Source organism: Lontra canadensis, unplaced genomic scaffold (assembly GCF_010015895.1).
Source record: "Lontra canadensis isolate GAN:19392208 unplaced genomic scaffold, GSC_riverotter_1.0 scaffold83, whole genome shotgun sequence".
NCBI classification, from domain to species: Eukaryota; Metazoa; Chordata; class Mammalia; order Carnivora; family Mustelidae; genus Lontra; species Lontra canadensis.
The window spans coordinates 9,222,702-9,240,555 of record NW_022631077.1 but is presented as its reverse complement, the minus strand read 5'-3'; the positions used below and the strand labels follow the sequence as shown (position 1 = coordinate 9,240,555).

The following is a 17,854-nucleotide window of genomic DNA, read 5'->3' as shown; positions in this document are numbered from 1 at the left end:
ATGTCAAATTGACAAGAGTTCAGACTAGGTTAGTTTGCCCTAGCAACTTAGCTGAATTGGAACTACATTTCCCTGAATTCTCTCATTTTTAGGGTTTTGGTTGGCCACAACAGAAATTTGCAAGAGATTTGGGAAGTGGAAGTGAAGCACCAGCCATTACACTTGGTAGGTCCATGCGGGTTCCCAAGCACTGCAGTTTGCACATGACCTGCAGTTTTGCAATGTGTGTGTGTGTGTGTGTGTGTGTGTGTGTGTGTGTGTACGTATATATACGTATACATACATAATATATATATGTGTGTATATATATATATTCTCCTATTGGTCTTGTGTTTCTGGATAACACTGACTGTATGCTCCCCAGTACAGTAAACAACACTGAGAACAACTGACATTCTGGTCTTGAGATACTGTATGGTGTGGTGGAAATGCATGGTTCTGAAATCACACAGAACAGAGTTCGACGGCACAGATTACATATGTGGCTACTGTGTGGGTTTAAGTTAAATGTTTCATGTAGAATACCTGTCATGGCTCACAGTGGGTGCATAATGCTAGCTCCCCTCTCTGTTGAAGAGAGAAGCATTGTTTAGTTAGTGCCCTGAGTCTTATCAAATGATTTAATGGAACTGAGTCTCCTAGATGTTACTAAATGTGATAGTTACTTGAAGCATATACGGTTTGATGTTACACTAATACCACCTTCTAGGTGCTTAAATGTACAGAGAATTCAAACATTACTTGGTTAGTTCTGCCATTTATCCGTGTAAGATCTAGGGCAAGTTATGTTTCCCTAAGCCCAGTTTGTTTAGATTCTATTATCTCGTAGAGTTTTTGTCAGAAGAGTGTTTAGTTTAATCCTAAGCATACAGCAGATGCTCAATATATCTACTAGATGTTGTGGGAGTAATGAGGGTTTCAAAGATGAGTGGGTCAGTGTTGCATTAGAGAGCTTACCATCTAATGAAGACAACATCCGCGAAACCATAGTGGAAGTTATATTTCTTTTAATAGTAGAGAACAGACAAATAGACAACCATTGAAGAGGTAGAATGTTTTAAGTGATGTGAAAGAAACAATGCCATGGAAAGATTACAAAAGGTTTTGCAGACTTTTGATTTATAGAATCATGAGCATTTCATATCTGATGTCATCAGTAATGGCTATGCAGTACTTTTCAAAGATCTACCACGTGCCAATGGCTATTCAGAGCAAATAAGTGGAAGGGTGGGTGCCCTGAGAGCAGAGCTGAATCCTTCTGCCAGCAGGAAAGAGCTTGTTCAGGCTGACTTTCCGGGGGCTGGAATGCATTTGAAACAATGGGCCGAAACTGAAAAGCTTTGATAGTTTGGGGAGAAATGTGACAAAATGAACCTGCAAATGACATATTCAGTTTACAAACCAGGTCAAGACCTCTTTATCCGCTTTCTAAAAATCAAAGCTAACAAAGAAAAACACTTTTGGTAAAAGGTCATGCAGGCTTTTCCCTTTGTCTTCTCAGTACCATCCTTTCTTTCTCATTTTTTCCAGAGCATACTCTCACTTCTTCTTTCTCAGTCTCGGTGTTTCCCCTCCACTCTTTCACCCCCTACTCATTCCCGTATTCTCCGCACCCCTTTTCTTCCCTCGGCCCTGGGCAGCCCTGGGGCCCGCACCTGCCTGGGGAGAGCCCCAGCCTGGCCCCGCCAAAGGGCTGACAGTGACGTAGCGGGGAGGACGGGGCCCGCGCGGCCCGCTGACGTCACTGCCGCAGCGGTCCCCAGCGAAGCCCAAGAATGGGAATTCAAGGAGGGAAGCACAGCGGTGACCCCGCGGTTAAGGCTGAGCGCGCAAGTGCGCGGCATGCTTTAGGTTTCTCGGGTCAGAAGGCCCGAATATCTCTCGTAGCGCAGGCTGAGCCCACTTCACACCCTCAGCGCACTCGAAAACAAGAGTTTCGCGATAAGGGGAATGTCCCCACACGGTGGGGCCTCGTGCGCACGCGCCTTGGGTGGAGGACAGATAGAGGAGAGCTAGGGGGAGCTGGCGGTTGATTTTGGTGCGGGAGGAGGGAGGGCGGCGTGTGGCGGGAGAGGACAGTGACCGACTTTAGCGTGCAGAACTGGAGGAAGGCGGTTTACCCCCTCCGCCGCTAGTCCGTCTCCTTGGGCGCTGCGGTGGCGCGGGGCCTGCGGCGCGGCGTCGTGACGTCACGGTGGCGGCGGCCGTGGTTGGCGCACCGTCCGCGGCTGCAAAGTGTGAATTACGCCGGGCTCGCGCCGGCGGCGGAGTGAAGTCAGGCTCCGGGGGAGGGGAGGGGCTGGACGGTGGTGGTGGCCCGAGCTGGTGGCTGGTCCAAGCCCCGCGCGCCTTGGGTCTCGCCGCTGGCTCCGGCAGTCTTTTCTTGCACCGCTTTCTTCTGTCCTTGCTCCGCTCCTGCTCTGCCTTCCCCGGACCCGCTCCTCCCGGCCGAGGAGCCCCTGGGCGGCAGGGTTCCCCCTCCGACTTTGCCTGTGCTGCCCCCGCTTACACCCCGGAGCCGGGCGCGCGCCGGTCCTCGTAACTGTCGCCGGGACCGCCGCAGCGTCTTCCCGCCGGAGGCCCGGGGGGAGTGTTGGGGTGGGGAAGGCGTGAGTGCGGCTTCCCGGCCCGGGGTCGGCGGCCGCCGGCCCTGCCCCCCCCTCGGCCCGGCGCCCCCGAGCCGCGGCCCCTTCCCAGCGCAGGGGCCGGCAGCCGCGGCTGGGCGGGCGCCGCGCGGGGGCAGGGCGGGCGTATTCAATGGAAGTATGTTACCAGCTGCCGGTGCTGCCCCTGGACAGGCCGGTCCCCCAGCACGTCCTCAGCCGCCGAGGAGCCATCAGCTTCAGCTCCAGCTCCGCGCTCTTCGGCTGCCCCAATCCCCGGCAACTCTCACAGGTAATTGCCGCCGCCGCCGCCGCCGGGAACCCACACTTGGGGGCTTCTCTCTTTTGTTTCCCTCTTCCCACCCGGCTTCACCTTCGCGACACCCTCAGTCTCCTAGCCATTTACCTCAGACCCAACATTGTCCATTGTTGGGGATTTCTAGGCTGGCCTCTTGGTTCGAGAGCCTTCTCTTTTATCCTCGAGCTTTGCACTCTAAGTTCCCCGGCCTTCTCTGATTTCCTCCCCGCGCCCAACCCGGGTGGGTTTTGGGAGCCCTTCAGACCTTCTCCAGGTCCGCCCCCTCCGTGCTCAGCGGTTTAAGCTTCGGGAATGACCGTTTTCCTCCCTTTCTCGAAGTCTGGATCTCGAAGTCGGGCCTCTCTAACCTTAGTTGTGGCCGCGGGCACACCTGTCCCCCTCCCCCCATGCACACACCTGTGCAGCGTTTGCGCCTCGCCTCCCCCCTGCTCCCGCGCGCCCCGTGGCGTTCGGATGGTCCTGCGGTTCTCTGAACAATAGGCCAATTCCTCGTCGTTGTTCCCCAGCCCCTTCTATTCTGTGGATGGACCTTAAGTGCTAGCAAAGAAACAAGAATCGGGAGTGCTTCCCCGAAGAGCTTCGGTTTCTGCAAAGTTGATAAACAGGCATCAGTTTTGTTTATAATTTGATAAGGAGATTTTAGGAGAGAAACTAATGAGCACTCACAGGGAGACTTTATTTTGAATGGTCCAATACCAGTCGCTCCTGAGAATTTCGGTTTTTTCCTTTGGTGATGCTGTTGGCCCAACTCCTTAGTTCTGGGTGATTTTGATTGCCAGGTTTAAAATAGGCAAAAACAATTTTGTTTACATTTGAACCAAGTACCCTGCATTTCTGCTGCCATAATGTTACCTGTTTGTGATCAGTTTTTGATTCGAATATATTTGTTTTTCCTCTTGGTTAGTATCTTTTATGAAGCATATTTTCTCTCCACTTGTAATTATCTTGAGCCGGGTCTATGTGTGTATATATATGTTTAAACCCGTAGTGTGGATAGCACCTGGTAGAGATTTTGCTTATGATAGGTGAGTCCAATAAATATTTGTCATTTGCTTCTTTGCCTGAATGGTAGAGAAAGCAAGAGACCATCTGGATTTCTCTGTAAATTGTTTTTGTTTGAAATGAGACTTATTTCACAGGACAAGATGGTATGCTAATGAGGTCAGAGCCAAATTTGTGGTTACTATAGTAGTTTAAATAATACTACATTGTTATTTTGAAAGTTAAGTCCATTCTCTGCCTTTATAGTACTTAAGCTTAAAGCATTTTCAGGTTTCAAAATTAATGTTGAAGAAATGTTAGTGCATTGCTGGAAAAGGTTTTTAATGTAATTTTTTTCACTTCACAACATTATTTAACTTTCTCAGATCACAGGCACATAACTAATACCCATTTCCAGATCAGTATAAATAATAAGGATGATAAGTAGTTTTTTATAAAATAATAAAATAGCAATAAAGTTACTTGTGCTCCCTGAGGAGAAAATGAATGAGAAAGGAGATTCCAAGAGCATTTAAACAAGCCTCATACCAGGGTTTTACCTGTTGTCATAATTAATCCTCAGAGACCAATTTGAAGCCCTGCTCTGCTCCTTCTTGACTCATTTCCTAGCCTTGGGTTTAAATGGGTAATGGAATTTTAAAACTATGGTTGTGGCAGATAAAGCAAATATTGTAGATTTACACCATATTTTACTAATTCCTAAAGCTTAAAAAAAAAGTAAAAAAACTATACCCCAAAGTGAAATATATAGGAACTTACGAAAATTTGGACAGAAAGTTTCTTGAATTATAACATTTTTTCTAAACATTGTTGCCCAGCATTAAAATGATGTTAAACTTACCATGCGCTGAAATGGGTGTATTTATCATTACCAAGACTTAGACTGTTTATCATTACCAAGACTCATGTTGCTAGTGATTTATCTAGGGCTAGATGGGAATGTGTAATAGAAAAAAAAAAAGAAAATTTGGGAATCTTATTCAGAGCTTTATACAATAAATGTTTGATTAAATCAAAACCGTTGAATTTTCAGTTCCTAAGTCTAAAGGTACAAAATTTTTAAAAAGCTGAGGTGGTTTGGTAGTTTCATTTAATACTTAAAAAAAGAAAACAAAAAAAACCAAAAACCCTCCAAACCTGGCTTTCTTTTTTTTTTTTTAAGGTGCTACGAAATTATTTTTCTGAATCCATTTTAGAATATGTTCAAAACTGGCAATTTTTTCAGTTCTTCAGTTTCACCGTACCACTGGAGACTATCTCCTTGTAGGTACTTAATACTTGTTGGATGAGTGAATAAGTAATGAAGTTACCTCTGACTGGGCATCAGTTTTAAATATGAAAACAATGTAAGGACTTTTATCAAGGTATAGCACTCCTTTATCCCAAACCTGGTTTGGAACTTATAACTGCAGACTTCAAAAAGATTCAGGAAATAAGCAGAAGACTGAGCAACCAAAATATAGATTTGATGATCCTCTCAAAGCCTGTGTGTTTTAGGTAAAGTTCTGACAAACTTGTGTTGCAAGCAGCGAAAATTTAAAGGGGTTGGAGGCTGCTAGAATCAGTTTCTCACTGATACTGGCAAAAGTTGACAGCGGACTCACCAAAGCTGGAGATCAGAAGAAAAACTCTTCAAAGCCAGCAACTTTTAAAAGGGAACCCTGGGGACATATACTTTAGGAGCTTGAGTGTTATACAACCCAATAATTATTAGTCAAAATAATACTTAATTGAATCTGCTTTTAAAAATGGAAAGATTCCCACTTAAAAAAATCTCCATGCCAAACCAGTGCTTAAATGGGTAAGGGTGAGTTGTCTGAAAAATTCATTTCTGTGGAATACCAACTAACTCTCCCAAGAATGCCAAGTAAATGAGGCATTAACTTTTTGTTTTAAACCAGGTCATGTACTACTTTCTCAAATGGTTAATATGAGTTCTTTGAATTATTTGAAAAATCAGAATAAGAGAAGCTTGTTTTTGCCATTTTAGAGTATCTGTTGTTGATAATTGATATTAAAGTTATTCAAGATTTTTTATCCAAGATTTTATCCAAGGTTTTTTCTTGGAGAATAAAGTTATTACTTAGGTAAAATATTTGTGAGAGCAGAACTTGTCTTGCTTGAGGTGCCTGGGTAGCTCAGTCGGTTAAGCATCTGCCTTGGACTAGACTAGGTCATGATCTCAGGGTCCTGGGATCAAGTCCCAGGCTCTCTGCTCAACAGGGAGTCTGCTTCTCCCTCTCACTCTCCTTCTCTCTCTCTCTCTCTCAAATAAATTTTAAAAACTTTAAAAAAGAAGAAATTGTCTAGTTCACTACTGTGTCCATAGTGCTTTGCATAGGTAAGTACTTAGTAAGTGTGGAAGCTGACTTAGTGTATTGATGACATGCCAAAGCACTGTGCCTGTGATTATTTTAGTCAGATTTTCTATGCACCGGAGAGAAATATTATTTCGGTTAGAAATTTGTGATCTAATTTTTAAAATTTATCATAAATTGATGGTATGTATTATTGAACAAAATATTAGGTTCTCTTTCCTGAAGACATTATCTTTTTAAAGCAGTTTTAAGTTCACAGTACAATCGAGTGCAAGGTAAAGAGATCTCCCATACACTTTCTGGCCTGGTACATGCATAGCCTCCCCCATTATTAGCATCCCCCATCAGAGTAATACATTTGTTAAAATTGCTGAACCTACTTTGCCTCATCATTACCACCCTGAGTCCATAGTTTACATTAGGGTTCCTTATTGGTGTCTTTTTCTCCTTTTTTTTAAATACAGAAACTATTCCATAAATATTTACAAAACACCTTCTGAGAATGAGATTCCTTGTATTGAGTACTAAGAAAATGCAAAGAATTAGTAATTGAAAAAAAAGAAATGACTTGTGAGCCTGCCAACCTAACCACATTTTTCTTTGATACATTATGTTCCTTATACATAAACATTTTTTACTTACAGTATACATCTCTGTTGTCTTAGCAATGTTCTTAGTATATGACAAATTTTCAGGTTTCTAGATGTGCCAGAACAGTTCAAAGTCCCTTGGATAAAAGTTCGTTCTTAAAGAAGCCTACAGGATTATGTTGGGGAAAATGGTACGATTATATGTGACATAATTTTTATTTTGGAGTTATCAAGGCATAATGAGACTACAAGAAGGTAAACCCAGATTTCCTGAATAAATCAGGGGAAGCCTCACATAGTAGTTGAGGCTTAGGCCAAAGCCTGAAGATTATGTAGATGTTTCTATATAAGTGGGTGCATGTTGTGGGGGCTGTTAGAGGATGGTCCGGGAAATTGTGTAGGGCAGCACTATCCAACAGAACTTTTTGTGATGATGGAAAATTTCTCTGGAGTATCCAGTGTAATAGTCACTATCCATATATACCTAGATAAGCACTTGAAATGTGGCTAGTCTGAGGAGCTGAATTGTAAATTTAGTTTTATTTAAATAGCTGCATATGGCTAGTGGCTACTATGCTGTCCGAGATCAGCATGGTTTTATGTATATTTAATGATCATTAGTGGTGATGTCATGTTGATCTATGAGTACCACATTATCTGAATGTTGAACGTTAGAGCTATTTCAGGTCTTGATGTTGTACACAGAACCTTAACACCTTCGTACATGTTGATAAAATCTTTAGAATGGTATCACTGGGTTGGGTCAAGAAGTAAGAACATTTTTTGGCTTTCTAGAATGCTCTGTCCTTTTGCAATACTAAGATAAATGATTATCACTCTTTCATCACCAATCATAGATTACTAGATTATAATATTATATAATTAGTAAGAATTTTATGAATGTTTTATAAACATTTATAGAAATGTTCTATGTTAGATGCACTGTGGTATGCTGAGTTTGTTTCAACTTAGACTAAGCAATAATACACACTTTCCGAAGTGTTTCTGTGCATTTACATTTCCTTTTTGTCAGATTTCATTTGTGCTTGTTTGTAAGGACTGTTATACATCTAATGTCAGTTTGTAATAGTGCAATATTCCAAATTACTGTCACCATAGTAGTTCCCTCTTCACAAATCTACATTCAGAAGCCAATGTGAACAGTCAGTGGGACGTCCTGGAGTGGTTCATTTGCTGAGAGCTTCCTCCCTATCTACTCCTGAAACACTTGTGTTGGGATCTTGGTTTCATTTTTCTATTTTCAGAAATTTTTCTTACTTTGATTTAAATTTAATAGTACCATATTTTGGCTTTTATTTCTGAAGCAATCTATATCTATGCTATAATTCAAATATATGTTCAAACATAATATTAATGTAAATTTATAGTGTATTTGGAGTGTTATTCTGATTGAGGAGTAGGGTGTTCAAATTGCTAGTTTACAAGTTGTCATCAGGAACACGTTTAGTCTGTGGGATGTGATTGGAAGAGGTTTTAGACCTATGCCCAGGTTTTGTTGCCTTGTTGCTATGCTTAGAGTTCCATCAGCTGTACATACTCTCTATTTAAGAATTCTTTTTTAAAACACAAATGTCCTGCAAAAGGTAAAATATTAAGCCTTTTCAGGGAGTTATGAAGAGTAGGGAACTCACTGGATGGAAAGGAGAGGTACCATCCATTCTCTTTGGGGCAATTTGATAAGATGTCAGCTTATACTTTAAGTTTCAACCATTCTTTCCTTCCTTCCTTTTTTTTTTTTCCTTTATCTTTTCATGAAGGACCAGAGTAATTTTAGAGAACTAACTTCTTTCTAGTGATGGGTATAGAGACAAGTTTGGAAAAAGAAGAGCTGAAGAAAAAGGAAGTTGATAAAGATTTGCTTAATTCAGATTTTTGCCTGGGACCATTGATACCCATTTAGTTGGACTAAAGACACTTAGGAAATTTAGGTGATAAAAGAATTCTCATTGCATGAAGATCTTAAGGAATTCAGTTTTCTGTACCAAAGACTGTGTGTTTGTGTTTATATAAAATCTAATTCTGTTAGAAGTACCTTGACTAAATGTCTTTAAAATCTGGGCATTCTTACATTCCCTTTGGCCAAAGGGAATTCCCGAAAATGTCAACAATTAATTTTTAATCTTCTAAGTTAGAAACAACTTAAAATTTTTTATTCTACAGATTGCTCATATCTTGTTTAATTTGAATTGAGAGAAAATTGAGTGTTTATTCTTTCCCATATTTAAATAGCCTGTTCTTGCCTAAACACAATATAGACTTTGTTGATTTTTTATATTGTTAAAAATGTCTTTCAAAGGTTACTCACAAATGAATGCTACTTTCACGTATTTGCATTCAGGTATACTATATGAGGTAGTAGTATATGAGGAAAGGAACAAAAACATTTGTAGATGAGCTTTTGAAGCTTGCAGAGCTTCATTTTGGCTGCTGGCAAGTTCCCTTCCTAATGGATCTGGGCCAGTGATCAGAAGTTTCTCCTGCTTGTAATTTTGAGTAGGAATTTTGGATTACTGCTCCATGCCTCCACCTACTGGTAGGGAGGGCTCTTCATTTTCTGAAGATGATGGCAAGAGGAGGAGAGGATGAAAGTAGGGCAGGGAGAATTGGGGGAAGAAGATGAATTGTTAATTGGTTAAGTTTCAGCCAACCCTCTCTCTCATCTGCGTTTCGGGTAGACCAAGCTTGAGCTCAGGACCATGTAAAGTACTTGACAAATGGTGCTTAATAAAGGTGCAGTACTCTTGTTTCAGTGATAATTGTTTCTATTTATTGAGTACCTCACATGCCAGATACTGTAATTGATGTATTTAATCTTTACAAAAACTCTATGTAAGTGCTGTTACTCCCATTTTTACCTTTTTTCCCAAGGAGTAAATTGACCTTAGACACAATACATTATTTGCCCAACGCATCACAAGAACTTTGAGAAAGTCCTCTCATGTTTCACACCCTTACTTTGTATCCTAGTCTGCCTCCGTGAAGGTGCATAGAATGTAGTTAGTCTTTATGTTTAATGATTATAGATTTTTGTTGGCTCATAGATGTGGATAAAGAAAACACATTTGATGGTTTGAGGTGATTATTTGAAGTGATAACCTTTATTTTGGTTGTTTCAAATCATATCTGGATTTTGTTCTAGTTGCCACTTTCTAGGAGGACATGACTAAGTTAAATCATACTCTGAAGATATTTACCAAGGTAATGAAGTGATTTCAATGCACACTGTTTGATATGTGAATGAAGAAATTGGAGACATTAATTTGGAAAAGGGAAGCCTTAGAATTTGGGCCAAGAACTTGGGGGTGGAGGTGGAAGAGTGGTTGGTAAAAGATGATAGAGCATTGCTCTCTTCCAGTATGTGAATTACTACCATGTGAATGAGAAAAAGGAGGGAAGGGTTAAGATTTTGATTGGTTGTATGTTCTTGATTGCTATACCCTGTTCTACTTGGTGAGGGCAGTTGCTAATATATCAGAGAAGATACAAGCTTAAAGTCATCCCTTGTCCAAGGTAACACAACTAGATAGTAGAAATGGATTAAGCTCTGGGGGTCCTAAAGACTATGTGTTCTCTTCTTCCTTTTATGACACGAGAAAAGAATGTTACTGTAGAGAGTAGAATAAGACTAATAGGTAGAAACAATAGGGACATAGCCCTTGTGTTTAATCACACTAATAATTAAAGAAATGCAAACTAAAAGAATGATAAAATAAGTATATAACATGAAGATTACAAAATGCCAGTAGGATATAAATTGTAAATTTGCTGAAAAGTAATTGAGCAATTGAATAAAAAAATTAATACATTGCCTTTACTTTTAATACCGATCATCTATAGTTTGTCCCAATTTTGTTTAAAACTAAATAACAAAATGTATACATATCTATACACCATGCATACTCACAAAAAAAGAAAAATAAAGGCATAGGTATCCCCAGATGCTAACTGAAGCCATCTCTGGATGTTTAACTATAACTTACTTTTACCTTTTTGTTTAGAATTTTGTGTAATTTTACCAATGTCCTTCTTTTAGCATGAATCTTCTTTTTAATCACAATAATCTTAGAAAAAGTGAAACAAGTTGTATTTGAGTCCAGATCTCTGACAGAGATGTCCAGAGAGAGAACAGGCTACTTCATGAGATTATAAATTGAGATAGCAGTTTGAAAGATACGGTCAAGGGGATTGACTCTTCCGGTTCCTTCCAACTTCATGATGCTGTAATTTCTTTGGCTAACTCAATTATGCACATTATAGGTAATTCTGTATAGCTCTGACAATTATAAAGTAGTTTCACTCTCCATGGGAGTTGTTGAGAAGTAAATGTAAGTGTAATTATTGTTAGAAAAACAAAGCTAGAGGTATCACAGTTCCAGATTTCAAGTTATACTACAAAGCTGTAGTAATCAAAACAGTAAGGTACTGGCACAAAAATAGATCACTGGAACAGAGAATAAACGCCTGAAATAAACTCTTGATTATATGGTCAACTAATCTATGACAAAGGAGGCAAGAATATGGGGAAAAGACTAAGACTTTTCAATAGATGGTGCTGGGAACACTGGATAACTACATGTAAAACAATAAAACTGGACTATGTTTTAACACTATACACAAAAATAATCAAAATGGATTAAAGACCTAAATGTAAGACCTGAAACCATAAAAATCCTAGAAGACAACATAGGCAGTAATCTCTTCAACATCAGTTGTAGCAGCATTTTCCTAGATATGTCTCCTTAGGGCAGTGGAAACAAAAACAAAAATAAACTATTGAGAATCATCAAAATAAGCTGTTGTACAGTGAAGAAAACCATCAGTAAAACAAAAAGGCAACCTACTGAATAGGAGAAGATATTTGCAAATTATATCTATGATAAGTGGTTAATATCCAAGATATATAAAGAACTTATACAACTCATCACCAAAAAAAATCCAATTAGGAAATGGGCAGAGGACCTAAATAGACATTTTTTCCAAAGAAGACATGTAGATGGCCAACAGACACATGAAAAGATGCTTAACATTACTCATCATTAGGGAAATGCAAATCAAAACTAATGAGAGATCACCATATACCTGTCAGAAAGGCTAATATCAAAATGACGAGAAATAAGTGTTGGCAAGGGTGTGGAGAAAAAGTAATTCCTATGCACTGTTGGTGAAATGTAAATTTAAGTAGCCGCTGTAGAAAACAGTATGGAGGTTCCTTGAAAAATTAAAAATAGAAATGCCATATGATTCGGTAATTCCAATACTTGATATTTACCCAAAGAAAAAAAAAAGCACTAATTTGAAAAGGTTTATGTTTCTTATATCATTAGTTACAATAACCAAGATATGGAAGCAGCCTAAGTGTCCACTGATAGACAAATGGATAAGGAAGATGTGTGCGTGTATGCGTGCGCACACACACATACACACACACACTGGAATATTGCTTAGCCATAAAAAAGGATGAGATCATGCCATTTGAGACAACATGGATGGACCTAGAGGATATAATGCCGAGTGAAATAAGTCAGAGAAAGACAAATACTGTATGATTTCACTCAAGTGAAATCTTTTTATGAAAAAAGAATAAACAAAAAGTAGAATCAGACCTATAAATACAGAGAACAAATTGGTGGTTGCCACAGGGGAGGTGAGTGAGGGGTTGGGCAAAATGGGCAGTAGGAGTCGAAGATACAGGTTTTCAGTTATGGAATGAAGAATTCACAGGAATAAAAGGCATAGCATAAGGAATATAGTCACTGATATTGTAATAGGGATGTTTGGGAGCAGATGGTAGCTACACTTGTTGTGAGCACCGCATAATGTATAATCTTGTTAAATCACTATGTTATGCACCTGAAACTAACATTGTGTGTCAACTATACTAAAAAAAAAAAAAAAAAAAAAGCATAGTTACTGTTTTGAAGAGCTATTTGATGATAGCCCATGAGGAGATGCTAAACAATGACCATGGCACAAGGACTAGAAAGTTAGGAGTTAGGACCTAGGAACTGGTTTGATGTGGGAAGTAATAAAAAAAAAATTCCTACTTTTTTTAGTCTGGGAGACCAGGTAGGTCATGAAGCTAATAACAAAAATACAGATAGGAAGAGGAGACAGGTTTTATTTTTCTGTGGGGGGGCGGTGCGCAGAGGGGAAGAGATAATACATTTACTTTGAGTATATTGAGTTCAAGTATCTGGGGAGTATCCAGGTGAGGATATCCAGTAGGTAATATCTTAGGAAGGTTAGGACAAATGATACGTTCTAACTTTCACTATCAGGGTTTTTTGCTCATGTACCCCCTTCAAAGAACTGGAAAAACAAACACAAAACTATAAACCTTCTCACATATTAAGAATTTTTCCTTTAGGGGTGCCTGGGTGGCTTAGTTAGTTGAGCATCTGAATCTTGATCTCACCCCAGGTCTTGGATCTCAGGGTCATGGGCTTAAGCCCCATGTTGGGTTCCATGCTGGTTGTGGAGCCTACTTAAACAAACAAACAAACAAAACAACCTTTCCTCTAAGTTTCAGTATTTGTAAATGATATAATTTTTGGTGTATTACTTAAATCACTATTTAAAATACATCCAGGGAGTTTTTGACAACTTGATACTTTCCACATCTGTTTCAAAAAATATGTGAACAATATCTTAATTTTAACAGTCAGAATTTTTATATTTATTTTTCTCTTGAACTCACTTCTATTTTTCTGTCACTACATATTTTATACTTGGAAGCATTGTACCAATCACACTATCATACTTTTCTACAATTAAAGTAAGTAAATTCATGAATTTAGTGAATGGGAATAAAAAATGTTTTGTATTAATTGTCACCCAGTTCTTCTGAGTTCTGTGCAAAAACAATTATAATTAAAAACATTCAAACTTTCCTAAGTTTGGGGTGCCTAGGTGGCTAAGTCAGTTAACCTTCTGGTTTTGGCTTAGGTCATGATATTAGGGTCCTGGGATTGAGTCCTGCATGTGGGGATTCTTCTTCCTCTCCCTTTGCCCTTCTCCCTGCTCATGCTCTCTGTTTCTCAAATAAGTAAAAACTTAAATTGCTGTTCTTCCTTTTTTACTTTAATAGTGAAACTATTGAGAAATCTCATGAATAAAAAGTGCTTTGTTTTAGCAATATCACACATTCTTCCAAGTTGACAATGAAGTGATTGATCAAATTTTTTTTTTCAAAATTATTTTTAATACTTAGGTAGCAACTACATTTGGTTTAACTTCTGTATTCATGGAAGTCAGAATTGGTGACGCCTTTACTTGAAAAAAAAAAAAAAATGGATACCCCAGTCTGTAAAGTCATTAACTTTCTTGCCATGGATAGAGCTGTTAGACATGGGTCAGCTCCACAGTAAGTATAGGGAAGCGTTGAGTGTTGCAGGTTCCTTTGTGAGGTGGTAGAGGAGTAGGGATGAAAGGGGGGTGGAGGTAAATAAAAACTGCTATACTGGATTAGCGGAATGATTCTAGAAAATTGTATATATGGAAGTTGAAACCTGAGAAATTAATTTCTTTGAAACTCTCCATGCTCTTGTGCTTCTAAGGGCTATACGTGCATGCCCCAGTTTGCAGACACTCGTTTTCTATATTCCACCTTGTTATTATCTTCTGGTTGTATTTTACCATTTTCCACAGGCATATAGAAATAATATTTCATACATCAAATTTTTTCCCCATGGTATATGCTTACTTCTAATCTCGGTCTTCATGCTTAATCACTCTAGGACTTCTTTGGAAATGGAATCAGGATATTAATACTTGAAAGGAATCCTGTAAGTCATTTTAAAGATTCGCTGGTTGAGATTCAGAAAGGTTAAGTGATTTCTCCAAGATCCCACAATTTAGACAGTGGAGAAATTAGAGTTTTAAAATTAGTTCTTTCTAACTTTGTTGCTTCTCTCACTATATCCCCTACTTCCTTGTGAAAGGATTGACCTTTGAATTTTCTTAAATTTCAGTCTTTCTTTACTGAACATTATTCTTTGAATAGCAACTATGTATAATCCAGTGATTATGTAAACAAGTCAGAGTACAAACACATTCAGTTTAAAACTATGTGAGTTATTTCTTAAAACGTAGTAAGAGATAAAGCCAAACCATTATTGGAAGTGTAATGGCCAGTTGGGAAGATACCGTTTGATTTGTTGAAATGAGAGTTATATACAACAGGAATAACCTTTTACAAAGAAAGATGTATTTCACCTATACTTTAAAAATTAAGAATAAAGTTTTTTTCACATTGAGGAATAAAATAATTAATATTCCTGTTATACAAATTGTTCACTCTATAGCCTTTTATATATGAAATGGTGGGTGATGGAATTTTTTGATATTTTTTTTTACTTCATTTTACTTTTTTCATTGAACTCTTTATAGTGGACATTTTAATAAAATTTTAAGAAAAACAGTGAAGCTATTCCAGATAGCAGACCTTTTTTAAAGACTTAATTTTTTTAGAGCAGTTTTAAAGTCACAGTAAATTTAAGAGGAATGTACAGAGATTTTCCACATGCCTCCAGCCCCAACACATTTATGGTCTTCTCCAACTTTATCAACACCCTCCACCAGACAGCTACATCTGTAACAATTGATGAACCTACATTGATATAATCATGCAAAATCCATACTATATGTTAGGGTTCACTCTCGGTGTTATACATTCTATGAGTCATATAGTCATATATATCATATATGTCATATAGTTGGATATAGTGGGATTCATATAGTCACCAGCCTTTTCAGATTGGCTTCTTTCACTTAATAACATGCATTTAAGTTTCTTCCCATTTTTTTGTTTTTTTTTGTTCTGTTTTTTTAATGGCCTGATAGCTCAGTTCTTTTTAGCACTGTTTGTTGTCTGGTTGTACCACAGTCTTTCCATTCACCTACTAAAGGACATCTTGATTGCTTCTAAATTTTGGCACTCAGGAGTAAAACTGCCACAAACCACTGTGTGCAGATAACTTACTAGAATTTTGATTGGAATTGCATTGAAACTAGATTAAGTTAGGAAGAACTGACATTTTGACAATGTTAAGTCTTCCCTTCCATGAATATGCAGTAACTCTCCATTTATTTAGTTCCTCTTTTATTCATCTGAGTTTTGTTATTTTCTCATAGATCTTGTGCATTTTTTGTTAGATATATGCTTAAGTATTTCATTTTTGGAAGTGATAATGTAAATGGTATTGTGTTTAAATTTTTAATTTCACTTTTTCATTCTGGTATACAGGAAAGAAGTTGGTTTTGTGTATTAACCTTGTATCCTTTAACCTTGCCATAGCATTCCTTTGTTCCAGGTGGGTTTTTTTCCTTATTCTTACAAGATGTTCTCTGTAGACAGTCATGAGATCTGTGAACAAAGACAGTTTTATGTCTTCCAATCTCTACCGTGTTCCCTTTTTTTTTGTCTTACTACATTAGCTAGGATATCCAGTGTGACATTGAAAAGGAGGAGGGAAAGGAAATAACCTTTACCTTGTTCCTAAAGGATTCTTTTAACAGAGCAAGAGCAATAAGATTTACAGGGAAAAAGGAGAAAAAAAAAAAAAACCTATAGGAAAATATAAGACTACTCATTAGAAAATTGGTAGAACACTCATCTCCAGGAAGAAATACAAATATAGGAAAACATGTTTAGCTTTGGTAGTAATAAAGGAAATGCAGGAAGAAAGAATGAAAGAAAGAAAGAGTATTTTTGGTGGGGGGAATCATATTTTCATATTGGCAAAGACTGGCAAAACTCAGTGTTAGCAGGGTCTGAGAAAAATGGCTTATTCTTATATAAAGAACTAGGAGCATCATTTGATTCAGCATTTTGGGAAGGCAGTAGATCTTTACAAATCCAAATTTTAAGTGTGAATACTACCCTTTTTGTAGTCATGGAATTTGTCTAAAGGGGTAGTTGCAAAAATTTGCTAAAACAAATGCACAGAAATTTTTTTGGTAACAATTTGTAACACTGGAATGATGGGTATTTAGATTATTCCAGTGCTCATCAGTGTGGTGGTTGGTTAGAATATGTTGTTTTAATTCAGCATAAAATTCTATCCAGTAAAGTGATGCCATATATCCATATTCGTCTTGGGAAGGTATGCATAACAATTTGGGAAAAAGACTACCTGCAGAGTAACATGTGTATTAGGCTGTTTATGTAACTTTCTGCATAACATCTGAGTTTTGTAAATAAAAATATGAAGGATATTATATACACCAATGTATGCATACATACAAGTCTGAGGGGTTGGTCAGCAAAATGTTAACAGTGGCTATCTTTGGGACTGGGACTTGCGGTGATTTTTACTATCTTTGTGCTCGTGAAATTTTTTTTTTAAGATTTTTGCTTTATTTAACAGAGAGAGTGAGAGAGGGAACATAAGCAAGGGGAGTGGGAGAGGGAGAAGCAGGCTCCCCACTGAGCAGGGAGCCTGACATATGGCTTGATCCCAGGACTCTGGGATCGTGACCTGAGCTGAAGACAGACTCTTAATGACTGAACCACCCAGGTGCCTTGTGAATTTTTTTAAGAGTAAAAATATATCACTTTTGTAATAGAAATCAGTAAAGCTTTTTTTAAAAAACTTACCATTAAGTGACACGTCTGTTATGTAGAAATAATGAAGAAAGGTCTAGCTAGCTAATAATTCAATAAGTATAAATAGGTGGTTCAGAAGTGGGTTGTTCACTGGTTCAGAAGTGGGTTGTTCATAGCCTCCCAGGCGCCCTACGTTGCATTTTTTTTAAATATATTTATTTATTTGACAGCAGGAGGGATCACAATTAGGAAGAAAGGCAGACAGAGAGAAGGGGAAAGCAGGCTCCCCGCTGTGCAGGAAGCCCAATATGGGGCTCGATCCCAGGACCCCGAGATCATGACCTGAGCCGAAGGCAGAGGCTTAACCCACTGAGCCACCCAGGTGCCCCCTACATTGCATTTTTAATGGGGAAATGAAGTTCGGTGGGAGATAGTTTACAAAAACTATTTTGCCT

The 17,854-nt window shown here is 38.5% G+C and overlaps 1 protein-coding gene across 3 annotated transcripts in view; it reads left to right on the top strand.

Moving 5' to 3' along the window:
• Positions 1-2,138: 2,138 nt before the first annotated feature.
• The window catches only part of PDE7A (phosphodiesterase 7A), a 111,205-nt gene continuing 95,489 nt past the window's right edge, over positions 2,139-17,854 (top strand). Inside the window, exon 1 of one of the 3 annotated variants that reach the window (XM_032882651.1) lies at positions 2,139-2,895. In XM_032882651.1, the coding sequence (XP_032738542.1) occupies positions 2,758-2,895 (138 nt within the window). In that variant the 5' untranslated portion in view covers positions 2,139-2,757. The remainder of the gene's footprint in view (positions 2,896-17,854) is intronic. The other 2 variants (XM_032882652.1, XM_032882649.1) reach the window with 2 other exon arrangements.